Below are 27,399 nucleotides of genomic sequence, written 5' to 3' on the forward strand. Positions count from 1 at the left end.
TAAACATCAGCACAACTGTTTATTGATTCATCAGATGCACAAAATAACACAACAGAGTTTTGCATAGGTTCAGTCTTACTCTGAGTTTGTTCTTTCTGTTAGTTTTTTTTTCCTGTTTTGGGTATTCAGTAAAACGCTTAACTTTTAAAGGTTTCAGGCACAAAAAAAAATCACCTTTCCACCAGCAGACACACGCACAAACACAGAATACAAGTCAAATCTTACACATCCCAAAACAAATGATATGTAATCTAATAGGAATCCAGGCTGCTGCTACTATAATGCAAATGAATAGAAAGATATTTATTGAGTAAAAATGTTATATGGTTATGCCACCTCTGCAGCATGCACCTACGATTGTTAGACAAACTATTTCCCCCAGTTTCTCACTCGGGTCACAGTTAATGTTTAAAAGCTAAACTTGTGGATGCAGAATAGCTTCAGGAGCAGCGTTATCTCACACACATTATTACATCACATCCACACGAGGTGGTCATCAACCAGAGTCCATGCTGACCAGTCCCAAAGCCTCTGGGACCTCGGTCTTCTCCATCCCCAGTGAGTCATGGTGGATGGCTGCTTATACTGAGCCAGGATCCTCTGGAGGTTTCTTCCTGTTAAAAGGTAGTTTTTCTCTCCACCGTCACTAAATGCTTGCTTAATATGAAGATTGCTGTAAAGACTCTGACACTAGTCAGTGACTCAATGCAACCTGCTAGTTTCCTTATATAGGAAACTTTTAATTGATTGGCTTAGTAACCTGGCCTGTACTGGGATGTTTACTTTGTGAAGTGCCTTGAGATGACTCTTGTCCTGATTTGACGCTATAAGGAGCCTAAGTCACGCCCATCTACTTAAGGACTATGGGTCTTCGAAAGAACAAAAAAATGAATGCAACGGGGCTAAAAACGCTATTTTCTAATTCCGCTTGTTATGTGCCATGGATTTCATAAATGATATCCGTGAATTTTACAGATGCATTTTGATACCAAGAACGCTTTTGTTTTCTAACAGGTGGAAACTTTATTTAAGGTTTTGTGTGAAAATAAGTCCAGGACTACAAATTCGTGTCACTGAACCAGACACGGAGAAAAACAGAGGGAAGATGACTAAGTTTAGCAAACTTAAAATCCTTCCTTCGGGGGGGAAGAACCACCATGAATCTGGCCATATGGTAAGTAGCAGCTACGCTAGGGGAGAGGAGATTCTGTGGTGACGTGCTGATGTGTAGTTTGTAGTCATGCTAACTATGAACTTTACAAGCTGCCTTCATTTGCAATCCCTTCGGCTTCACCAATAAACTACTGGGACAGAAGCGAAGTGGCCACCTCGTGTGCCCGGTAGAGGAAATTGACAACCATCTGCACGCAACTTTCTGTGACATCATGAGGGACCTTAACCTTGGACCTTGTAGGGAGTTGGTAGCACCTCCCGAACCAGAGACACAATTCAACAGCGCAGAACCAACACTGAAGGAGGTGGAAGAAGTTGTTAGAGCAGCAAGATCTAGCTCTGCTCCTGGCCCCAGAGGGATCCCTTCCAAAGTCTATAAGCAGTGTCTGAAGCTCCTGAGACAACTCTGGAAGTTCATGAAGGTGATCTGGTGGAGAGGGAAAGTTGCCGCACAATGGAGGTATGCTGAGGGAGTTTGGATCCTGAAGAAAGAGGGGTCTTGTAACATTGAACAGTTTTGTATCATCTCGCTGCTCAGTGTTGAAAGTAAGATCTTCTTCAAGATCGTGTCCCAGCGTTTGAAACTTCCTCCTGAAAAACAACTACATTGACACCTCAGTCCAAAAGGGAGGAGTTCCAGGAGTACCTGGTTGTCTGGACCACACAGGGGTGGTGACACAGCTGATCCGGGAGGCTAAGGAAGGCAAAGGAGATCTGGCAGTTATCTGGCTGGACCTGGCCAATGTCTATGGATCTATTCCACACAAGCTGGTTAAAACTGGTAAGACATCATATTCGTGTCAAGGTCCGCAATCTCATTATAGACTACTACAATAACTTCAGCGCACAAGTCTCTTCAGGGCAAGTAACATCCTCCTGGCACCAACTAGCAAAGGGGATAATCACTGGCTGCATAATATCTGTATCTCTCTTCTCACTCACTCAACAGGACAAGCAGGTCTTGGTTGTTTTCCTATGCCATGCTACAATCTGGCTTGGGAAAAGAGAGGTGCAGACTGATTCAGGATAAGATCTGAGCTGAGGTGGAAGAAGAACGCTGCGCCAAAATGCCCGGCATGTCCAAACAAGGAGCGTGGACCAGGTGGGAACAAGCCGAGTCTCGCAGAATCTCCTGAACAGAGCTTTGGAAAGCCGAGCCTGTTCGGATCAAATTCCTTGTCAAGTCCGTCTATGACGTCCTCCCAAGCCAAGCCAATCAACACACCTGGGGACTGGCAGACACTCCTGAGTGTAAGCTGTGCCAGAAGAGAGGCACCCTGGAGCACATCTTAAGCAGTTGCTCAAACGTGCTAGGGGAGGGACATTACAGCTGGCGCCACGACCAGGTGCTTAAAGCTTTGGCGGATTCAATCTGCACAGTAATCCAGCACAGCAAGACCCAGGCAGTTCCCCAAAAAGCTATCACCTAAAGCAGGGCAGAAGGCACAATACCACTGGCCCAGCTCCCAAGGGGGGCTTCTCTCTACTGCTCGCAATTGGCAGTTTCAAGTTGATGTAGGTAGACAGCTCAAGTTCCCAGCAAACATCACAGCTATGTCTCTCCACCCAGATATGGTGATAACATCTGAGTCTACCAAGCAGGTGGTCATCCTAGAACTGACAGTCTCTTGGGAAGACCGTATCGAAGAGACCCATGAGCGAAAGAGGGCCAAGTATGCAGAGCTGAGCTCGGAGTGCCGGAACAATGGCTGGAAAGTTCGCTGTGAGCCTGTCGAGGTTGGGTGCAGAGGCTTTGCTGGCCACTCACTACTGCAAACACTCAAACTCCTTGGAGTAAGAGGACTGTAACTGAAGAAAGCCACCAAAACCATCCTCGAGGCCGCAGAGAGGGCCTCACGGTGGCTGTGGATCCGCAGGGGGGATCCGTGGAGCAATAGGCCACTTGAACACAAGCTGGGGACTGATCACCCCCAACTGGGTTGCCCGGGTGAGGGTGAATGAAGATTAAAGACCCGAAACATCCCATGACCCCGGGTTCTTCACTGATGACGTGTCTAAGTAGCACTGGAAGGTGTCTTCAAATTCTCTCTTTCTCTTGAAAGTACGTGACTGGCGTGGTCGAAACACCCATCATTACTTTTCATTTAAATTGCAGTACAGCATATGTGCGATCCAGGACGTAAGGCAAAGCAGATTAGAAAATAGCGTTTTTAGCCCCGTTTACTTCATTTTTCCGTTCTTCCGGGGACCCATGAGCCGACCGGAAGGGGAGGAGACTTAGGCTCCCTATATAAATAAACTGAATTGAATGAATCACATCAGCTTTAAGAACACTGGGCCTACAGGGGGACTTGGAGGAGACCCGGTTCTGTTCTGGACCTACTTTGTTGCATCTGACCCAGGAAGTCTGGAATCTGTTCAGCGTCCAATCAAATCTCAAGACTAAGACCTTCTGGAGCAAATGTGCTACACAGAGTAAAAAAGTTTGGTCTCAGTCTCAGACCACGGGTCCTCAAGCAGAACAATGAACCCAGACGTCCAGCTAAAAACACCTGAGAATATCTGAGAACCAAACAGTAGTTGAGCAGGACCAAACAACCTGCTGGTAGATACAGACATCTGATTGTGAAGTCCAGAGATCACCGAGGTTCCCCATGTCTGCTTTCATGTATGATCAGATAAAATATTCAATTGATTGAATCAATCGTGAGGAGGGGCCAGATTCGAGAGGCTGCATCTGTAACATCTACTTTGATGGTTTTTACTTCCTCGGCGTTATGGAGACCTTCCTGTTGAGCTCAGTTGTAAACCAAAGAAACCGTTGGAATCCTAGAACAGTTCTTTTTCGCTCTTCTTGTCTTCTGTCTGCTTATCTGTACCTCTCAGGAGCATCACCTCTGTCCACTTCCGGTCCCACAGTGGCACGAACCAATCTAATAAAACACACCAACAGAGACGTTAGGATTTCTCAGAGGCTTTGGTCCTGGTGCAGAATGTGTTGTTATGAAAGCAGGCAGAGATCATTAAGCTTACCCTAAATGAGTCCAAGAGGTTTCTGAATGACCAGAACAAGTTTGCTTATTGTTCCAAGGTATTTGTTTCTCACCGCTACTCAACTCAGCTCGACCCTCCTCTTCTTGTTTTGGGAGTTTTCTATATCATGGAGAATCCACTTTTTGGAGCTTTTACCATGTTATTGTTATTATAGGAAACACCCCAAAAAAGGTTTTTGCTGTCTCAGCTCCAGCTTCTCTTTAGCTAAGCTAGTGCAAATGGCTGGATGGGGCATTATTGCATCATGGCAGCCTGCTCTTGCCCATCCAGTTGAACCTAGAACCCCCCCCCCCCAACTCAGACAGAGTACACTGTGTCAGAGTGCTGTTCCACAACTCTTATAGCAAAAGGAATATAGATGGAGACACAACATAGCTCCATGTACAGAAAAATGCATAAAAACATACACTCACCTAAAGAATATTAGGAACACCTCACTAATATGGTGTTTGACCACCTTTCGCCTTCAGAACTGCCATAATTCTACGTGGCGTTGATCCAACAAGGTGCTGAAAGCCTTCTTTAGAAGTGTTGGTCCATATTGACAGGATATCATGTTGCAGTTGATGGAGATGTGTGGGATGCACATCCAGGGCACGGAGCTCCCGTTCCACCACATCCCAAAGATGCTCCATCGGGTTGAGATCTGGTGACCGTGGGGGCCGTTGTAGTACAGTGAACTCATCTTCATGTTCAAGAAACCAATTTGAAATGATTGGAGCTTTATGACATGGTGCATTATCCTGCTGGAAGTAGCCATCAGAGGATGGGTACATGGTGGTCATGAAGGGATGGACATGGTCAGAAACAATGCTCAGGTAGCCCGTGGCATTTAAACCATGCCCAGTTGGCACTAAGGGGCCTAAAGTGTGCCAAGAAAACATCACCCACACCATTACACCACCACCACCAGCCTGCACAGTGGTAACAAGGCATGATGGATCCATGTTCTCATTCTGTTTACGCCAAATTCTGACTCTACCATCTGAATGTCTCAACAGAAATCCAGACTCATCAGACAAGACTACATTTTCCAGTCTTCAACTGTCCAATGTTGGTGAGCTGGTGCAAATTGTAGCCACTTTTTCCTATTTGTAGTGGAGAAGAGTGGTACCCGGTGGGGTCTTCTGCTGTTGTAAAGTTAAAGTTAAAGTCCCATTAGTTGTCACACACACAGGTGTGTGTGCGAAATTTATTCTCCGCATTTGACCCATCCCCCAGGGGAGCGGTGAGCTGCAGACAAGCCGCGATCGGGAACTATTTGGTGGTTTAACCCATCCGCCTCAAGGTTGTGCGTGTTGTGGCTTCACAAATGCTTTGCTGCATTCCTCGGTTATAACGAGGTTTAGGGTTAGGCTCTTCTGTCAGCTTGAATCAGTCGGCCCATTCTCCTCTGACTGCTAGCATCAACAAGGCATTTTGGCCCACAGGACTGCCGCATACTGGATGTTTTTCTCTTTTCACACCATTCTTTATAAACCCTAGAAATGGTCGTGGGTGAAAATCCCAGTAACTGAGCAGATTGTGAAATACTCAGACTGGCCCGTCTGGCGCCAACAACCATGCCACTCTCATAATAGCTAAAATCACCTTTCTTTCCAATTCTGACCTTCAGTTTGGAGTTCAGGAGATGGTCTTGACCAGGACCACACCCCTAAATGCATTGAAGCAACTGCCATGTCATTGGTTGATTAGATAACTGTATTAAGGAGAAGTTGAACAGCTGTTCCTAATAATCCTTTAGGTGAGAGTAAAAGTGTACAGAGATGTGTACACAGGTGTGTGAAGGATGCTGGTATATACTCTGTACAACCAAGTTGCAAACGAATAATAGCAAATCAACGGATAATGTGTTGGTCAAACAGGTGATGCATCACAACCGAGCTTCAAACGGCAGGTTTTGGAGTCTTATTTTTTGACATTTTGCTTCCAATTGGATAACAGCAACGTGACTCTACGACTGACCTGAAACATGCCGTCATGTTTTGTGTCCTGTGGTCCCCAGCCCCTTCCAGGTTTCCCTCCACGTTCCCTCTAGTCTCATCATATTTAGTGGGTCCCATGTTAGTCTTCCCAGTATTAGATTCCCTCTTTGGTTCTTGTCTCTTTAGTATCCTGAGTTAAATATTTAGTGTTTTTTGCTTATTTGTGTGTCTCAGTGGTCCTTTATTTAAGCTTAGGCTATTCTCCCTAGCCCTGTTGTGTCTCTGGTTTCAGGTTTATTCGTTTACTCATCTGTATGCTTGTATTATTTTAGTTAGTTTCTCCCTTTACTATATTGTGTTTCTTCTCCACTTAGCTCATTAGTCTCTCCTGCCTTGCATCAGCTCACACGCCCCACACACCTGGTCCCTGTTTCCTTGATCACTGTTCTCTGTGTATTTAAGCCCCGGTCTTGTCTTTTGTGTTTGTCAGTTCCTAAACACAAGAAAACTTCAGACCATGTGGGAACAGCAGCTAGTGGTAGAACGGGGAACCGCAACAGCGAAAGTCTCAGTCATCCACACATGTTCCTCATCCACTAATTATTTTACCTGATAAATAATTATTCAGGTGGAAAAGCAGCTGAGTCACATAACTGGAGCTTAAACACCCGACGGGAATCGGATATTGTAGAATGGAGTTTGTGTTTTTGTGAGCAATAGTTAATCTTCTTATTTTTACTTTGTTTTTAATCACTTTAATTCATTCATATCATTTTTCATGTAATTTAATGATGTTATATTTGTGTCCTTGTGAAGTATCCCGTGATTCTGCCCGAGATGCGTTAGATAAAAGAACGTTTCTATATTATCGTTTCGGTTAGTCAGAGCTCCTCTCTGGAGGAAACGTGTCTCCGTGAGCTCGCTGACAGGAGATCCGCCTGGCGCTCTGCTGGGATTCGGATCCTTTGTGGAGCGACAGATAAACCGTACAAATACGACTCCAGTCCATGCTCCATTTTACACCCTCCTCTGCTCCCCATCATACACACATTGTCATGGTAACCACAATGAATGACAGCTAGGAGGCTGCACTCGGACTTTTTCAAATAAAGCAAACTCCATGCAGAAGGACTCCTTAAATGTAAAATGTAAATGACAACCCGTTACTCTTCGGTTCATCATTAAAGTTTTTATTCCTGACAGGAACCTCTGCTCTGTCTCCACCGCGTTTATAACCTCTGCTGCTTGTTTGGTTCTTTTGCACTTCGGCAGAATGTCTCTATCTCACACGTTTTCTTTTTCCGGGTAGAAAGCAGGGAATCCCCTCACGAGCTGAGGACGCAGCGTGACCAAATATGGTTAACTGAGGGCGTTCCTGTATGGAAATGAGAACGGACACGAGCTCCTGGGTACACACAGGTGGGATCCATCATCAGACGAGTGTGGAGGAACGTGCGTACGAGAGGCCACCGCGTGTTTCGTAAATCAGGATCGTGATCGTTCGTTCGAACATTCTAAATTCTGTTCATAGGAAGGAATTTAGGAACATTTCTATGAACGTTAGATGAATGAGGCCCCAGGTGTTTGGCCCTTCTGGATACTCACAGGGGGAAACTCGTTCTCATCGTCTAGACGTACAGGTCCAGTGGCAAACTCGTGCTCTGGAATGACCTCTCCCTTTTTGGCCCCACCATCTTCAGAGTAGCCTGGAGAGGAACAATCCCACAACAGAGGCCATTAGTTCATAGCTAACGATACATTAAACCATCTGTCTGCATGCAGGAGCAGGAATCCTGTCATGTTTGTCAGTGTCTGAAAGAGTCAGACACGGTCCTGTTAGACCCGGTTCCTCACAATGTGAACCACATTCATTCTAAACCAGTGGTTCACAATCCTGGACCTCCGGTATCCAGCACGTTTTAGTTTTAACCCTGCTTCAACACACCTGATTTCCATCAGCAGCTGATTAACAGGCTTCTGAAGAGCCTGATGAGCTGCTGCACAGGTGATTCAACCACTGAAAATAGTGTGTTGGAGAAGAGAAACCACTAAAACGTGCTGGATACTGGCCCTCCAGGATCAGGATTGAAAACCACTGCTCTAAACCGTCTTTAAACATCCTTGAGGTTTCTCAGTCTCATGGCTCTGTCCAGTGATGTGTGGTGGTGTTCATGACTGGGAAGGCACTGACTGCTCTGGAGTCATGCAAATATATGATCTCGAAATAGAAGCTTCTTTTTGATTTTTGACCTTGAATGAAGTATTTTGCCATTTTAAAGCGTCTTAGTTATGATTTAATCAATTTCAAACTATTCAACAAAACACTAGCAAGAAAACCAAAATAATTTTACGTATCAAGGCAAATTTGACTAAAAATGTATTAACCTCTCATGGAACACACTTGATACAGAGAATTGGTGCATGCGCTCTGCCTGCATCAGTGTGTGTGGCACAGCAGAGCTCGTCTGTGTCCCTTTGCACTTCTGCGATGTGTTTGATCTTGAAATGTGTAAATTTAGAGATTTTGACCATGCGGTCATACAGGAAATTAATGTATAGACCAGTCAGTGGACACACAGATTTTATTTCAGTATTAGTGCTTGTCACGATAACGAGGAGGCAGCACCTCCCCCCCTCCCCTCCCCTGCCTTCTCTGACTGCACGTCGCTGCCTCGTTCTTGTGTTGAACAGGTTCATGACATTTGAGACAAAGCTGAGAATCATCTCAAGACAGATTTCACCAACAGACTGGGCGAGATGTTAGGTCCAGCATGTCTGTGTGAAGAGAGGGAAACCCACTGTGGTTACAGTTTTACATGCAGGCCCCCACAATCCTGGGATGAACATGAAGCCAACAGGAAAGTGGCTAAAATTACAGTTCCACCCTCATCCACTAGGGGCTGGCAGCAGAAGTGAGCAAATCCTCATTGACTCCCATGTTAAAAATGCCATTTTTGTAATGGATGTGATTCCTTGCCATCACACTCTGCTGACTTTGTATCACTCCTTACGCTTTTAGCTAGCAGAGTTATCTTAATGTGCTGGAAGGACTCTCATCCACCTACACACTCCCACTGGATTAAAGATGCCCTTCGGTTTATGAAGCTGTCAAAGATGTGACACGCAACCAGGAGCCGAGTTGACGCTCTCAGAGACAAGACTGTTGACAACGGCGGACCCCAGCAGAGTATCAACTGCCATCCCCGCATTTGATCAACTTCCACACTATGTAAGACATAGACACCCAGATAAAGTTGGGGCCTCCCCCTCCAGGATACCCCCCTCCTCCGTGATGGAGCAGAGGCGTTCTTGCAGGAGGAATCAATGTCCACCCGAGGCCCTCGGGCCAGGGCCAGGCACAGCCGCTTGCTCTCGCTCACTTGCCGGCAGCATACAAGCCAGGACCCAATCCCCCAGGCCCAGCTCAGATCCCCATCTGGGGACGACCACCCCCATACCCCTAGCCACTATGCCCTCACCCTGACCCACCCAGGGATGATACAGCCATCAGGCAGCGACCTGTGGCCCCCCATTAAGACCTCCCAAGGCCCCACACGTGGCCGCCATAAATCCACCCACCGAGGCCACCCAACCAAGCGCCACCAGAGTGGGGCAGCAACACCCTAGCCCCAGACCCCCCAGTGAACCCACCCCCAGGGAACCTCCGAATACTCCAAATTTGGACCCTCCACCACATCAACCACAGCATCCTGAAGAACAATATCAATGACCCTCCATCATCGCTATGTGATGGAACCAAGGGCGTAGGAATGAGTTTATTATTGGGCGGGGGGAACACATTTTGGAAATCTAATAAATCAGTGATAGGTCAATATAGACACTCACCTAAAGGATTATTAGGAACACCACACTAATTCAGAATTTGACCACCTTTCACCCGCAGAACTGCCTTAATTCTACGTGGCGTTGATTCAACAAGGTTCTGAAAGCATTCTTTAGAAGTGTTGGTCCATATTGACAGGATAGCATGTTGCAGTTGATGGAGATGTGTGGGATGCACATCCAGGGCACGAAGCTCCCGTTCCACCACATCCCAAAGATGCTCCATCGGGTAGAGATCTGGTGACTGTGGGGGCCGTTGTAGTACAGTGAACTCATCTTCATGTTCAAGAAACCAATATGAAATGATTGGAGCTTTATGACATGGTGCATTATCCTGCTGGAAGTAGCCATCATGGTGGTCATGATGGGATGGACATGGTCAGAAACAATGCTCAGGTAGCCCGTGGCATTTAAAACATGCCCAACTGGCACTAAGGGGCCTAAAGTGTGCCAAGAAAACATCCCCCACACCATTACACCACCACCACCAGCCTGCACAGTGGTATCAAGACATGATGGATCCATGTTCTCATTCTGTTTACGCCAAATTCTGACTCTACCATCTGAATGTCTCAACAGAAATCCAGACTCATCAGACCAGGCAACATTTTCCAGTCTTCAACTGTCCAATTTTGGTGAGCTGGTGCAAATTGTAGCCTCTTTTTCCTATTTGTAATGGAGATGAGTGGTACCCGGTGGGGTCTTCTGCTGTTGTAGCCATCAACATACATATGTATATGGACAATGGGTTTCCTTAGACTCCAATAATACGTTTTTGAGTTAAAATGGAAGGTGGCCACCACCACCATTTTGACCGTGTCACAGGTTCCGTCAAGCCCAGACAATTCCACAAAAGGGAAGAGAGGTGGAGCTGAGGGTGGGGCTGTGAGGCTGGGATCAACTGACGACACCCGGTCGAACTAGCTAAAAGCTAACCTGAAGCTAACCCAAAGCTAACGCAGAGGTGGGAGCTAAGCTAATGGAGGTAGCAACCTAGCTACAACCGGAGCTAACTCCGGTTGTGGAGTTAACTGGAACACCAGCGACCTGAAGCTCACACGGAGTTTGTGTGGAGGTTTGCGGCGCTTTTTCATGAAAACTATCTTTCTGTGAATAAAAAAGTATTAAATCGGTAAGTTTATAAGTTATTTCCTTAATGAAAATATATTTTGCTTTGAGCAAGTTTTCAATATTTTTAATGTACCATATTTTCCAGAGGATAAGTCGCTCCAGAGTATAAGTCGCACCAGCCATAAAATGTATAATGAAGAAGAAAAAACATATATAAGTCGCACTGGACTATAAGTCGCATTTTGGAGGGAAATTTTATTATTTTTCTTACAAAATCTGAGACCAAGCCTTTCACATTGCAAGACAAGTACCAGTATCAATAACAGAATAAACAATGTGGACGCAGCAGTGCGCCACGTTCTCCAACAGAGGATGGCAGTGTTTGAAACCCTCCCAGCGGGACAGGGGAGCTCATTCCTGGGTTGGATCGGCCCGCAGCAGCGCGCCACAGGTTGCAGCAGGTGATGGCGGGGTGAGGGGCTGAAACCTGGGCCGGATCCAGTGTGCCACAGGCTCCAGTAGGTGATGGCTGAGTGGTTTTTATTCCCAGCGGGGCAGGGGAGCTCATTCCTGGTCCAGAGCCAGCCCGCAGCAGCAACGCGGTATAGCCTACATAATTTGGTATGTAAGTCGCTTCGGAGTATAAGTCGCAGGACCGGCCAGACTATGAAAAAAAGTGCGACTTATAGTCCGGAAAATACGCTAGTTATTAGTATTTGAGATAAATTAGCAGGCTAAATACATTTCATATATTTCTAAAACTTAATACTTGTTTGTATATTGTACAGCCAAGTAGCCTTTATTCTGCACTCTGTACAATTCACCAAAAGTAAAGAGACATTATACAGATGAAGTCAGCGCACGATAACTTACTAGAAGAAACTGAATTATCATGAGAACCAGAACAAGAGAGCCTGATAACAGTCATGTGAAAATAATAATTAAAAAGTATGTATGTGTAATAGAAATAAAAATATATTAGAATTAGTGTAACTCACTGTGATCCAAACAATAAATCAGTCATAGCTGATTAGCAATCATGAAATGAGGTCTGGGAGTTTTTAAGCTTCATTCTTTTAATCTCAATTGCTTGGGAGAGAGAGGATTGAGAATTCTAGAGAAAAAGTAACACATCATCTGCATAAAGACTGATTTTATGTTCTATGCTCTTACTCTTTATGCTTTTAATACCTGGAGTTTGCCTGACTGCTGCTAGTGGTTCATTGAAGATAGCAAACAGTGAGGGGAGGGCTGCTGGTGAAGGGATTTTCAAAACCAAATTTATGCAAAACGTCAAGTAAGGGCTTCCAGTTAACTCTGCCAAAAGCCTTTTCTGCATCCAAAGATAACATACTAGTTTCTATGTTTCTACAATAAGAAAAGTATATCAAATTAAGTAATCTATGTAAATTTGTGGACGAATGCCTCCCCGTAATGAAACCACTTTGGTCAGGGTGTATTATGAAAGGGGTTACCTTCTCTAGTCTTTTTGCCAGGGCTTTACAAATTATTTTGAGATCAACATTAATAAGGGATATGGGGCGACAGCCATGAGAACTACAGGGTAGAGACTAATGTTGGCTGAATTCATGTTTGGCTGTAATCTGCCATTTTCAATTTCTCTCACCATTCTGAAGAATGTTGGAGCCAGAATGATCCAGAATTCTTTGAAAAACTCTGCTGGAAACCCATCTGGACCTGGAGCCTTCCTAATGGGCATGGTTTTAAGGGCTTCTTGGAGTCAGCTGATGTTAGTGGTGAGTCCAGGACTGATAATTTAGGAAGTATTATTTTGTCAAGAAACTGATTGCCCTCATATCTGTTGGGTTTATCTGTGGTGAGTACAAATTTTTATAAAAGTCTCTGAAAGTGTTGTTTCTTCTTTCAGGATCATACACTATATTCCTGGTTTAGTCTTTAATAGTAGCTATGGTAGTTTTTTCTTTATTTATTTTTAACTGGTTAGCTAAGAATTTGCTTTATTTGTTACCATATTCAAAGTTTTCTATTCATAATCTGTGCTAAAAATAGTGTTTTATTGTAAATAATTCCATTAAGTTCTAGTTTAGCTTTACATATTTAGCTCTGTATTCCTTCTTCTGGGGATGCCTCTAAAGACTTAAGGATTTCTTCTCATTCCTTTTCTGTTTTTCTTACTAAAAACACCTGGACAAACTCTGTTAGCTTTGGGTTAGCATGTAGCTAATGTCCCACTGATCTCCGGCCATGGAACATGAGGTGATGTAAAAGGCCACGGCGCCCGGCTACGATCGCAGCGGTCTGAGGCTCTGCTTGTAATTTAACAGTCCTGGTCCACATCAGATCTCCACAGGCAACCAGCATGACCACAGCCTCGCACGGAAATGAGCTGGTCGTGTGGGTGGGATACCCTGGGCCACGGAGCCCCCTATTAGCTTCTTGGGTTAGCTAAGTTAGCTAGTAGCTACACTGGTTCATTAGTTCCAACCATTAACAGCTCCACCCTCAGCTCCACCTCTTTTCCCATTTTTGGATTGTCTGGACGTGACAAGATGTATGGCACAGTCAAAATGGCGGTGGTGGGATCCTCCCATTTGGAAACAAAAACTTATAATTTGATTCTATGGACAATATTTATCCAGTAAATATGTCAATGGTTTTGTCCAATCCTCAAACAGATCTTTACCCATTAAACCAACCATTGAAACCATTTAAATAAGCATTCAGACATGGTTTAGCGTTGATACAAACAGTCTGAGAGTACGAACCAGTGAGAGTTGCAGCAACGACACTAGAGGCTGGTAGGGCAGCAGTTTCAGCATAAGATGGAGAAACCTGAGCTGAGACCTTTGACCCCTCTAAGTCCATTAGGTCATCGACCCCAGTAAGCCTGAAGAGAGAGAAGGAAGTGAGGATATGTAGTGAAAGTGCCGATCTGTAGCTTTTTACAGAGCCTCACCTGTGGCTGTGAGCCAACCTGCACTCGCCTCCATCTTGAGGATCTACGTCATAGATGAACAGCTGGCCATCAGCAGTGGCCACCAGCAGCCGAAGAAGCTTCTGGATCCTGAAACATCAGAGCCAGGTTTAGTTTTTAACAATCTCATCACTGCTTATGTAAAAGGACCAGATCAGTGGGTTTCTGCTTATTTCACAGTTTAAAGCTTCTCATGAGGTCAAAAACCACTGAAACAGCCAAGGCCAGAAATGTAGAGCACCAATGACACAAGTATCACAAAGTTCACTGCCTCAGGTTTGATGATGCTTTCAGGAACTCCAGAAAGCTCAGATAAGAGATCAGATATGTAACCCCATAAAACCCATTTTTACTGTGTTCCTGAAAAAGGTTTCAGGTCAGTAAGAAGGTCCAGGACCACCTCCTAAAGCTGATCCAGCTCTGGCATTGGGGCCACCAGTGCTGCTCAAGGAGGATGCCCAGCTGATATGGAGAAGCACAGCACAGAAGCCACTTCACTCGTAGAGTCAGAACTAATGGATCAGGAACAAAACATCCGCATGTTGGGTCTGGGCCCAGGAACCACCTGGTGAGCTACTGCTCTGACTGACACCAGGTCAGAGTGAACTACAGAGGACCACTGGAGATGTGGACTCTTTGAATCAGTAACTGTCAAAAATAAGTGTTTGAACTTTTCTAAATGATCAGTCTACCATTAATGTCGGCCGATATTGGCATTAAAATGACACAACCTTTAGATACCACACACACGTTACACATCAAACTCTTCAGCTATGACCCTTTTCTCTCAAAAAGTAAAAATACACCAGATCTGAGGAAAAGTCTGAGACATTTTAGTTTATTTGGCACAACTTGTGAAGCAGAAATTAGCCCTGTGTAGTGAACGTACGCTGTCCTCACGACACGAAGCTATGTGTAGCTAGCAGTTAAAAAACGACTAAAACCAGAACAAGAATCTTTACCTAAGGCTTGTTTTTCTTACCTGAAGATCTTAATAAATGTTTTATCATCATAACTGCAAAATACAGAAAAGAACAAATAAATGACTAACTAATACTCACATCTTAGCTCCACGCTTTGGGAGAATGAGAGTCAGCTGCTGTTGGAGGCTAAATAAACATGGTACTGTTCCTGTTACTGACTTGGACGGAAATCATAGAAAATGTTTAAAACGTAAGCGTGATAGAAGATATGTGATGTTAGCAACCTCAGATGTATTAGTTTTTAATTCAACATACAGGGACACAGCATACATAGGTATTGGAGATTGAGTCGACTAAATTGGTATATCAGATCTTGGTTTAAAAAAAAAGCCAATATTAAAGAGCAAGTCACCCCCTACCATAGTATTACTCCGCTCCCACTTCCTGTTTGAAAAATGCAACAAATGCTGTTGCCTAGCAGACCGAGAGCACGGAGCTGCTAACAAATACACACACACACACACACACACACACACACAGGCTCACAGCGACATTATGACATCATATGGTACCAGCTAACGTTCTAGGGTACCTCTTAGCCAATAGCGATGGCAGATTTAAATTCAAATACAGTGCAGAGTTTTTACCTGACAACGGCACAACACTGACAGTTTTAGGCAGAAAATTAACATTTTAACTAAAATGCACTAAAGTGCAAAACTATTGAGTGCACGTGTCTGCAGCACGATTGAGAGGGTGCTCGCTGCAGAACTACAAAGGCGGAGCTGCACCATAAGGTGGAGCTGCACCAGAGTCAACCCCGCCCATTCACGCAAACTCAGCCTAGCCCACTGACTTCCGTTTTTGTTTTCAACTTTATCGCAAACTGACCTGACCCACATGAATTACGGCTGTTACTAGTTTACAGTCGTTAATGCTATGTTCTGTGCTCCAATTAAACAAGATAAATATAACTTGCTACATGACAAAGTCTGAATATATCCCGAAATAAAAAGGTTTCTCGTAGCGAATATCTGCCCACAGCCGCTCTAACAAAAGTCCTGTACAACAGCATGTACCCTTCCTGTGGGTTCTGGTAGTCCAGTGGCAAGATCGTCTGACTAACGTTTTGCTTTCCCCTCAGCTGATGCTGGTTCGATTCTCGGTGGGGTCGGCAACAATCTATTCAGCCAGCTGAAACATTTAATTTGTTCATATTTTAGTTGTAATGTTCATTTATAGCAAAATATTTATGTCTCTACAAGTTCTTTGAATTTGGTCGTTCCTAAACAGCATTTTAGTTGAAACTCTGCTCACAGATGGACTCACACTGGCTAAATAAACGAATGAATAAATAAAAAAAACACATTAGTCATTATATGTTAAACGGCATACCAATAAATTGTTGTAAACATAGTACTGGCAAGTGTAGCTAGAAATGAGGAAAAGAGATTATAGAATATTTCCACTGCTGGGAGGCGAACCTGCGCAAAACTGCATGTCAACCTGACACCATTACCACTACACCACCACATCTGATAAAAATCAGGTGGCGTTACATTTTATTATGTTATTTGGTGTGTCTTTGTAGATGGGATGTATGATTTTTCTGGCGGTGTCTCAGTAGAAGTCATTTCAGAAATAAATTGTCAGAAAATTCACAGAATATCCAGATTTGAGAACCAAGACCAGACCCACTTTGGGGGAGGAGACCAAATTGAAGCTGAGATGGGAAGAAAATGCATGAATGAGGCCAAAAATGGCTTTGGCGTGTTTCTTATGAGGAAATGACAATATAACATGATTAAAAGTTCCAAAAGTTAGATTTTTAATTATATGGAACCTTTACAAAAACTGTTCAATTAACTTCTCAACTCCCTCCTCAATCTTGCATTTTTTAGCTATAACACCCTCTTTGTTTCCAGAATGCTATCAAGTCTGACAACTGGAAGGAATTGGACTGACTCCGATAGGATGGGCGGGGCTGATTCTGGAATGGGCGGGGCTGACTCTGGTGCAGCTCCACCTTCTGGTGCAGCTCCGCCTTTGTGGTTCTGCAGCGAGCACCACTTGGCACGATTAGACACGCATTTATGTAGTTTATCAGGAAAAAAAAGTTGATTTGGGGGTGACTTGCTCTTCAAGCATTTCTAGTTTGGACCTTCTGAAATTGTGTGATTCTACTTCCGTAACCATAGAAACTCCCTACAGAAAGGTCTAGAAACCCTGAAGCAGAAAACTTTGTGAAAACCAACAGTTGTCCTCCAAACGTTTGACCATGGCTGCTGAAGCTGCGGTTCTAAACAAGGAAAAAAAAAAGCTCACGGGACCAAGGTGCAAACGTTCCTCTGGCCGGTCGACAGCAGGTGAGCAGTGGCGAAAGCCCGGTCCTGGCTCATCACACCAGACACTTGAGCAGGGAGGTAGCTGCTGGCTGCGGAGAACATCTTCCCCACATAAGCTGTCCAGGTGGCTGCACCATCCCCTCCACTACACAGAATCAGGAGCTTCAGTTAGAGCAGGTCTGACTGGTGAGCTACCAGCCAGACGGATGTAGAACGGCTAAAGTTGAATCTTGTTTAATTCAGTTTTAATACAACCACAGTGAAAACAAACAGCTGGTCGTCAAACCAGGTCAGTCCAGCCACACATGAATTCCTGAGATTTCCCGGCTTTTATTTGGTTATTAAGAAATGAACCAAAGTACTAAATACACGTGTGAAAAAACATAATCCCCATCAGAAACACTGATCAGCTGTTCTGATGAGGAGGAGCTTCAGGTCAAAGTTCAGCAGGTGGACCAAGTCTTACACACAGATTTATGGTTTCTTCTATGGATCCATACAGGTCAGCAGTAAAATAGTTTATGTTTACAGTAAGAGTGAACTGGGGGGGGGGGGGGGGGTACCTTGGTCCCAGGGGGTCCAGTTTAAAGACATGAACAGTTTCTGTGTTGCTGGAAGCGCAGAGAAAGTGTCCGTCAGGGCTGAAGCATAGACAGTTTATACTGACATACCTGTAGAAACACACACACACACACACACGCGCACACGCACACACACACACACACATTAAATAAAGAATTTGTTGAAGCTGAGCTCCAGCACCTCTTCATGAGCCACGCTCCAGAACTCTGACCTCTTCATGCCTCTGCGAAACTCGAAGAGACGCTGACCCTCAGGAACCGAGAAGACCCGGATGACGGTTCCCTGTGGAGACAGACTAGGTAAGAAAAAAATCACTTATTCACAACTATAATAAACTCCCGCCAACTACACGGAGAGACTGGGCACAATAAAAGTGTACCATTGTGATTGCAGTCCACTTCTACAGTTCTCTCACCCTTCCTGTTCAGCCTGTACACCTCCAACTTCCGTTATAACTCAGACCAGTGCCCCCTACAAAGGCTCTCAGACACGGCCATCATCGGATGTGTAACGGATGGGAACGATCAGGAATACTGGGGGAGGGGTCATCAGTGACCTCGTCGGATGGTGTAAGACCAATGCTCTTCAGATCAATGCCAGCAAGATGAAGGAGATGGTCATAGACTTCAGGAGGAAGTCACACCCTACAGCAACGGTGAACATCTAGAGCAGGGGTCGGCAACCCGCGGCTCCGGGGCAGCATGCGGCTCTTCCATCCATCTGATGCGGCTCTCTGTGTTTGTAAAATAATGAATGAATATTTAAGTAAAATTAATTTTATTTTACTGCATCAGTTTTTATCTATATGTCGATTTTAAATGTAAAGATTGTCATCTTTTAAAATCTAAAGAAAAATGATAAAGACCTGAAGTGGCAGGTCACCTGTTTGTGCGTAATCAGACGTCTCTATAGGAGCTTTCTGAGCTGAAGAGGACATGAGATTCTGGACTTTTTCCTCAGACAGGCTCATGGATGCGTCGCCACATTGGAGACAGGAACAAGTTTCATCATCAGGAACATTTTCTAAGTGACTCGTCTCTCTGAGAGACCGGGTTTGGAAAGCACTCGCTTCAGTGAGAGGAACATCCCGCGTGGCTCTGGTTCTGCTGCTGCCTGGGACTGACGCGCTCCAAGCCCCTCTCCACATCTTCAGCTCGCTGACCACCTCAGGTGCGCGCCGACAGCGAGCTGCGCTGAGCTCAGTGTCCGGTATAATGGCCAGACGGGAATCTTTTCTGGACTCATTCAGCGACCTCTGCGATGTGTAACTATTAAAATGTCAGCGCATCTGCAGCCTTGAGGTTTCTCCGCCAACATAAACGGTGAAACACGTAAACAAGCAAACGATTGCAACCCCTGCCATTTAACCGAAACATGAACCTGATTTACACCAGAGCCACGCGCCGTTATCTAACCCCAACCATCGCTGGAAATGAGGGAAAAACTAATAGATCTGATCCTTTCTTACCTTTCCAACATAGTTTAATGTAAAGTTTCGTCCAGTACAAAGTTTAATTACAACAATCCAGCGAGACAGAGCCTGGATTTGTATTCTGAACTGGTTAGACATGTTTTTACTGTGGGAATCGGGTAATAATGGCTCTTTGATGGGAAAAGGTTGCCGACCCCTGATCAAGTACCTGGGTGTTCACCTCAACAATAAACTGGACTGGTCTACGAATACAGATGCCTCATATAAGAAGGGCCAGAGCTGACTCTACCTGCTGAGGAGACAGAGGTCCTGCGGAATATGCAGGACTCTGTTAAGGACTTTTTATGATTCGGTGGAAGCATCGGCCCTTTTCTAAGCAGTGGCCTGTTGGGGAGCGGGCGTACAGACAGGAACAAGAGCAGGATTGACAAACGTTTGCAGAGGTCTAGCTCCGTACTGGGATGCCCTCTGGATTCTGTGGTGGTGGTGGGCGAGAGGAGGATATTCGCTGAGCTGACGTCCATCATGAACAACACACACCACCCTCTACACGAGTCGGTGGGTGCGCTGAGCAGCTCCTCCAGTCAGAGACTGCTACGCCCCTGCTGCAGGAAGGGGCGCTTCCATAGATCATTCAGTCAGCAGTTAAGATTCATGACATTATGATGTCATGAGTCACCCAGCGGTCAGTACTCCATCCATAATACACCTGATATACGTACATTTGTACGTGTGCGCTTACATATTCATGCCTGTATTTAAAGATTTCTATCACTTGGACAGTGAAACATAGTTGTAGTAGAACAGCTGATATTTATAAGTATTATTACTTCCACAATGTTTCACAACCCCCTATCCATACTGCTTACCGTGTAAGTGTCTACATAGGAACTACTGTTGTGTATCCACTGTCTTGTCTTTCGTGTTCTTGGTCACTTTTGTTCTCCCTTGCTGTCTGAGTTGTGCTAACACACACATCTCCTCACTGTGGGATAAATAAAGTCTTGTCTTTTCTTACTTACAGAGACGAGGCCTGTCATGCACAGGCACCACCGGTCCCTCCCACCACCACCAGCAGGCAAGCTGGGTCAAGGGTTTTGCCCAAGGACACAACAGCAGCATTCTCTGGTGGGAGCCGGGATCAAACCTGCAACCTTATGATTACTGGACCACCTGCTCTACCTCCTGAGCTGCTGCTGTCCCTGTAACAATGACTAAATAACAATATGACATGGTCGCAAGCTCCAAAAAGTGGACTTTGCATAGGACCCTTAAAGAGCAAGTCACCCCCAAATCAACTTTTTTTTGGCTGATAAACTAAATAAACGAGTGTCTAATCATGCTGCAGACACGTGTCGTCAATAATTTGGCACTTCAGTGCATCTTAGTTAAAACTGAAATATTCTGCCTAAAACTGGCAGTGTTGTGCCGTTGTCAGGTAAAAACTCTGCACTGATTTGAATTTAAATCTGCCACCGCTATTGGCTAAGAGGTATGCTATGATGTAAACTGGTACATTATGATGTCATAATGCTGTGGTGAACCTGTGTGTGTGTATTTGTTAGCGGCTCCGCCCTCTCGGTCTGCTAGGCAACGGCATTTGTTGCATTTTTCAAACATGAAGTGGGAGTGGAGTTAGACTCTGGTAGGGGGTGACTTGCTCTTTAATAATTAAAGCCACACATAAAAATAGGAATATTAGTTCCAGCAGAATTCCTCCTGACAGCGAGGTTACAGGTGGAAAACAGCACAGGTCTCCGTACACAGGAGTGTCAGAGGCATGATGAGGGAGGTGGCGTCTCTCACCCTTTCTGAGGCGCTGGCGAGGTTGGTGGCAGAGGCGCTGAAGGCTAGAGCTGCCAGAGGACTATCATGGGCCGGGATCTTTGTCAAGGAGCTCTGAAACCACAGGAGAGCCAAAACTCTTCATTTCTGACCTGACAGATTAAGACAGACATACAGTACAGGCGAGAAGTTTGGACACACCTTCTCATTCAGTGTTTTCTTTATTTCCAAGACCATGACCATTTACAGAGAGGCCAACAAGTGCCAAACACCTCTGGGAACTCCTTGGAAAACCATTTCAGGTGACTACCTCTGGAAGCTCATCAGGAGAACACCAAGAGTGTGTAAAGCAGTAATCAGAGCAAAGGGAGGCTTTTTAGAAGAAAACAGAATATAAAACATGTTTTCAGTTATTTCACCTTGAAGTACATAACTCCTCATGTGTTCATTCAGAGTCTTGATGCCTTCAGCGAGAATCTCCCAACGTAAATGTTCACGAAAATAAAGACAACACGTTAAATGATTAAGAGATGAAGTTCACGTCCAAACTTTTGACCTGTACTGTATACACGCGCGCGCGTGTGTGTGTGTGTGTGTGTGTGTGTGCGTGCACTGACATACAAACACACAGGGCAGCTGTGGCTACGTTATAGCTCATCACCACCAGTGTGTGAATGTGTTTGTACCCGGGTGAACGACTAAAGTGCTTTGGGGGGTTCTAAAACATCATCTGAAGCTAAAAGGTTTTGTTTGTGGTAACAACCTGGGGTACTTTTGACACTGTGATGACCAGAAGCAGTTTCTCACCATACTATTGGTATCGTACACGATGACCTCCCCGTCCGTGGCGCTGCCGGGGTACGCTAAGTAGGAGCTGGACTGAGAAACAGACAGAGCACAGAGACCTGCAGAGAAATCATTCATTACTACAGAACTTTAATCTGACAGAAATTCTGTCATTTGAAATAAATAGGAGATTCCCGTGTTTGTTTTTATATCAGAAGATCAATTAGAGAAGTTTCTGTAGGTGGGGTTGGGATTAAATCATACGCTCTAGATTAGTTTGAAACTTGCTGCAACCTTTCTAACCTTGTGATAAAATAAACAGACTTGAATTCTCTGGTCTGGAAGCATGCAGAGGTCCAGAACCCCTTCCTGTGGTTCTGTGGTACCTGAGGGGTTGGATGGAGTGTTGAACAGAGTCTGGAGCAGCTTCATGTCCTTGATGTTGTGGATATAAATGGATTCCTGGAGGCAAACCACCAGCCTCTGGAAGACAGAGGAATGCCAGTGAAAAGCAGGAAAACCAGCTCCCAGAGGACAGAGGGCATCCGGGAGCTCACCTGCTGGTGACCCCGGAGTAGCACAGCCCTCCTGTTCCCACAGAAAAAACCCACTGATGCTCAAAAGAGAGAAAACGTCAATCGGACCTGAAGACCTTTTTTAAGGTGGATGAAAATCCAGTTAGATCTCTGAGAGACAGGAGTTATGACCTCACCCTGACAGAGGTTGTCCCATCGGCACAGATGTGATACTGACATACATGTGTTCTGCTACTGTTTCAGCTCTTAAACATAAACACAGTCTTCACTTCCTGTTGGATGACAGATGTTTTGTCTCAAAGCCTCCAAGTCAAAACCATGATCATGCTAAGAAAAGAAAACCACTTTCTACTGGGTCAAAGGTCATTTGTAGTTTGACACCAGCAGGCAAGCTCCAGAGTTTTGCTGTATGTAGAACCAAAGCCAATAAACCGGAGCGACCCAGAAGTTGTCTCCAGAAGGCTGGAAAGAAACTTGGTGTTTGTCGACGTGTACTCATGTTTAAAATGGCTGCCGCGCATAACTCGCGTTGATTTGAAGTGTCATTTGTGCGTGCCTCCCAAAATTAACGTGACACATTTGCACGCTGAAATCTGAGTTCCCTGGTGGAGTTGACAAAACGAACGAAACACTCTCACCACGACCACTCCATCTCTGGTTTAAAGGTCCTTCATACTATCTACAATACCCGTATTGTTTTTTTCCCATAATCTTAAAACGAACCAGTTACTGATCTCTTCTGTTGATACCATGTTTGTTTTAGTTGTACCCACGAACCCAGCTCTCTCTGGTCTGAGTTCTCTAGTGCGCCCCCTAACAAAATCCACCAGTACTGCATGCAATGCAGCAGCAAGTAAAGCAAAGACGAGGTTAAACAGCACGTATATCCCTGCCCTAAGAAGCCACTGCATTTTTTTGTTTTATTCTAATATCAGGTGAAGCAGGCTAGTGGCTAACATTGAGCTAACATTGTCTCTAATTTCCCTCTGGGATTAATAAAGTATCTTTGAACATTGAGCTAACACTGAGCTAACACTGAGCTAACAATGCTAACGGTGAAGCACAGTCGGCTCTAAAATACCTAAATCTACTTTTTCAGTTACTACCAGTGAAATGTGTGTGTGTGAAGTGAAAAATGGGTCAGTCATGGTGTTTTACTTCCTTTGGTGAGTCGTTCAGAACTATAACAACAAGCTAACAACAACACTTCCTCTAATGCCGAAGACAAACTACCGTAATAGGTGTAAAAAACTGTAAAACACCCAAGATGCCAACACCATGATGATGTATTCATCTACTTAACTTACTGTCTATGGCTCATCTTTGCTTGTCATCTAGAATCTTCTGGTGCTGTTCCAGAACCGGCTACAGCCAGAAACTCACAAAATGGAGGTGAGAAAGTAATATTTTTGCTTAGAAAAACAGACTGCAGTAACCACATTTGACCACAGGATGTCATTCTTGCATACTGAGTGACTCTTCAAATTTAATATATAGGAGGGGCTGTAAAGACAGATGTAATAATCAAATCTAGATATATCAGGAGCCTTAGATGGAAAAACACATTACTGATTTGTTCGTCAGACTTGAAACCACAGTCCCTACACCCCCAGCAGGTCCCTGAGGTCCAGTGACCAAAGCCTACTGGTTGTGCAGCATCAGGCTAAAGGTCAAAGGTGACAGATCATCTGCTGCTGTGGCCCCCAAACTCTGGAACTCTCTCCCCCTGAGCCTGAGATCAGTGGACTCAGTGGTCTCCTTTAAGAAGCAGCTGAAGACTCACCTGTTCAGGCTTTGGTGGGACCTTCATCACCCTCTCCTTGTTCTGCTCTTCTACTGATTCCGCCTTTCCCACGATCCACTGATTTCCCTCTTTCCTGTTATTTTTCTCTCTCCCGTTCTTTACATGATATTTTTTAATCACAATTTATATGTATTTTCCTCTCATTTTAAACATATTTTTAATCATTTAAAAATATTTTGTATACTTTATGAAGTGCCTCGTGATTTTTATCTGGAGAGGCGCTATAGAAAAGATCGTTTTCTTTCTTTTTGTCTTTTCAAAGATCTCTGCTGAGAACGGCTAACACACCGAGTGCACCCTGGCATCACTTTCCTTTTTCTTTTAACCCTCCCACTGTCCTAATGGGTGTGACCCCGCGAGGAAAGTTGGCCATTGAGCAGGGTTGATGGTTTATCCCATGGGTCCACGTGGCAGGTGTGAGGAGTGACCTCAAGGGACAAACCATCAGTTCTGCTCAATGGTCAACTTTCCTCGCGGGTCACCCATAAAGACAGTGGGAGGGTTGAATTCAATAAACTTGACTGTAGCCAAACTAAATGTCCAAGAAGACCGTGAAGAAGCTCAGTTTGTTTTCCAATAAACACAAGAAGAAGAAACAGGAAGATGAGTGTTGATGACCATTAAACACAACCGTGGTAAACACTTACGTCATTGTTCTCCAGCCACACTTGTTCATCTGTCATTACACAGCCTGTTAAGCTTATTGTAACTCCCTACTGATGGTGTAGTTTGATTGTTTTACGTGTGTGTGTGTGTGTGTACGTGTACCTGTCTGTTCAGCTTGATGGAGAGGATGCGGTGTGGGTAGCTGTAGCTACAAATCTCCGTCCCTTTCCTGAAGTGATAGATGTGCATGCGCTGTGGCTCGTTGGAGCTCACCACTACCACCAGAGAGCTGGAGAACAGGCGCTCCGCGATGTAGATGCCTGGTGTGTCTGCTGAAAAGGAACGCAGTAGACAAACTTTATTAACCCGCCAGGCTGACTTCTGAAAACGTTAAACTTCCGCTCTGAACTTTCCGGAATATTTTGATGGCTTTAGAATATCTAGGACCTATGGTGAGAAGATCTTGTTAGCTTAGGGAGCTAAACTGAGGTTTGTATGAACAGAACGAGGAGTGAAGTTAGCCATCAGAGTGGTAGATCAGTCACTAACGGATTAGATGGATTACACAATCAAGAGAACTTTGACAATATTTCATCACATAACAAACATGAAAGGCTCTGAGAATCCTGATTGGACCTCCCGACCGAACCTGATAGACTTAAGGTAGGTTTAAAAGTGCTGAGTCAGCAGATTACTGACCACTCTTGTGAACGCAGTCCAGCTCCTCCACCAGAGTAAGAGAGAACAGCTGGTACCCAGCCCTCGTCCCCAAGGCCAAAGACCTGCGTCACACACACACACACACACACACACACACACGCACACCTGTTGGGTTGTGGTCCGGGCTGCGATGCCTTGGTTCTGTTGTAGCTCTGATATTGGGATGGTGGTTCTGTTTCATGACCCAGTTCGGTCAGATGGACTCGGGAACACTCTGGTATCCAGAGGAGTTCCTGTTGCAGAACCAGCCCAAACCCTCAGCTCCACCACTGCTCTGACAGCTGGAATCAGCTGTTAGAGCTGCTGTGCATTATGGGTAAATGTGTTGGTTTTGCTCCTATTGACCCAGAAGAACGTGGCTGGTTCAGTGAAAACTTTACCAACCTGTTGTGACCTTTTAACCTGCTAACTGGTCTGGAATCCTTCCCAGTTGGACAGGCAGTAAAACCTGACTATCTCTCAGCTGTTGAAGGTTTTTAAAGACAAACATTCCATGTTTGCGTCCATTCCTTTAATTAAAGAGCAGACATCCTGAAACATAAACCTGTAAAATAACTCGAGGGTGAACATCTAGTCATGCTGCCTCCGTAATGACATAGCTATAACTGTACGTGTCTGGTAACCAAGGTCCATCTAGTCATGCAGAGGGGTCCATGACTGGTCCTGTCCTTCTGGGGCAGCAATAGCTCAGGAGATAGAGGAGGTTTGACCACTGCTCCTTCCTGGGAATGCTGCTGATGTGCCTTTGAGCAAGACGATTCACCTGAATCACTCACCTGTGTTGGTCTAAAATAGCAGCCTCACCTGTCAGACTGCAGCTGTGGCTATGATGCTAGCAGAGTGAATGAATGAGTGAGGGAACTAGTGATGTGACATCAATGGGCTGAACCTGATCAGACATCCAGCACAAGTTCTCTCTCTCTCTCTCTCTCTCTCTCTCTAGTGGCCTAGTGGTAGAGTGTCTGCCTTGAGACTGGGAGATCAGGGTTCGATTCCTGGTCGGGTCATACCAAAGACTTTGAAAAAATGAGACCCAATGCCTCCCTGCTTGACACTCAGCATTAAGGGGTTGGATTGAGGGGTTAAACCACCAAATGGTTCCCGAGCGCGGCTGTGTCTGCAGCTCACCGCTCCCCCAGGGGATGGGTCAAATGCGGAGAACAAATTTCGCACACACATCAGTGTGTGTGTGTGACAACTAATGGGACTTTAACTCTCTCTCTCTCTCTCTCTGTGCCTCCTGAAGTCATTTTAAAAGTGACTTCTTGTGTTCTGGTCTGGACCTTGGTCCTGTAGAACATACCAGAACCTGATAAGGTTCTGGTGCCGGGTCCACTAAACCCACCAGAACCACTGAAATCCCATCAAGAGCACTTAATGACGTAACGTGTCTATTTTTTTCCAGACTTGACTGAAATACGAACCGAACCGGATCAGCCAAATGGGTGTGTTAGTTTGGATTTAGGCTCCAGAATGGTACCGGTCCGTGTTTGAGGTTTGAACCGGATCGGCCCTCTCGACTAACCGATCCGGTCCAGCTGCGCTTACGTGGAGTCTTGGTTGAAGGCGACGCAGCCGAGCCGGAGTCCCGGTTCGTTCGCTCCATCTGCGCTTTCCATCCGGACTCCCACCGACCCCTTTCCCTCTCTCTAACCGAACAGGGCGCCTGGGACCGGGACCGGCACAACCTAGATGCTCGATGTCGGCAGTGGTCAAGTCCAACAGGCAGGAACGTGGGTCGGCCCGGACCGGTAGCGGGTCTCGCGGGTGTTTCAGTTCGGTTCCGGGTTGGTCCTGTGGGTATCTATTCTACAGAACCCCGAGAAAAAAAATAGGAGAATAGAGCGAAACAAGAACAGCTGGCGGAAATACGTCACGCATGTTTGCAGAGCGTCTA

General features: G+C 45.2%; 1 protein-coding gene and 1 pseudogene across 3 annotated transcripts; one reads left to right on the plus strand and one right to left on the minus strand.

The window, feature by feature from the left end:
- Nucleotides 1-27,399, minus strand: wipi1 (WD repeat domain, phosphoinositide interacting 1). Of its 3 annotated transcripts, none has more exons than XM_070546971.1 (13): nucleotides 27,051-27,399; nucleotides 25,482-25,564; nucleotides 24,945-25,111; nucleotides 22,223-22,319; nucleotides 21,858-21,955; nucleotides 21,072-21,164; nucleotides 18,045-18,115; nucleotides 17,815-17,922; nucleotides 17,232-17,396; nucleotides 13,966-14,073; nucleotides 13,775-13,896; nucleotides 7,719-7,819; nucleotides 1-4,067 (listed from the first exon to the last, which is right to left on the minus strand). In XM_070546971.1, the coding sequence occupies exons 1-13, from the start codon at nucleotides 27,119-27,121 to the stop codon at nucleotides 4,026-4,028; spliced, it is 1,326 nt and encodes a 441-aa protein (XP_070403072.1). In that variant the 5' UTR covers nucleotides 27,122-27,399; the 3' UTR covers nucleotides 1-4,025. The 3 variants fall into 3 exon arrangements, with proteins under 3 accessions (XP_070403072.1, XP_015824391.3, XP_070403073.1); XM_015968905.3 differs by having other exon boundaries at nucleotides 24,945-25,114; XM_070546972.1 differs by lacking the exon at nucleotides 25,482-25,564 and having other exon boundaries at nucleotides 24,945-25,114.
- On the plus strand, nucleotides 1,106-3,135 carry LOC129163615 (uncharacterized; annotated as a pseudogene).

This window comes from Nothobranchius furzeri, chromosome 18 (genome assembly GCF_043380555.1).
Source record: "Nothobranchius furzeri strain GRZ-AD chromosome 18, NfurGRZ-RIMD1, whole genome shotgun sequence".
NCBI classification, from domain to species: Eukaryota; Metazoa; Chordata; class Actinopteri; order Cyprinodontiformes; family Nothobranchiidae; genus Nothobranchius; species Nothobranchius furzeri.

Bases quoted from the DNA above. Each gene is read 5' to 3' on its own strand.
- wipi1 (XM_015968905.3), bottom strand. From the start codon at position 27,121: ATGGAAAGCGCAGATGGAGCGAACGAACCGGGACTCCGGCTCGGCTGC. The intron at 18,116-21,071 runs GTGAGAGACGCC...CTGTCTCCACAG, and splicing joins TCGCCAGCGCCTCAGAAAGG to GGAACCGTCATCCGGGTCTT. The intron at 14,074-17,231 runs GTGAGCTTTTTT...CTGATGTTTCAG, and splicing joins AACGTTTGCACCTTGGTCCC to GATCCAGAAGCTTCTTCGGC.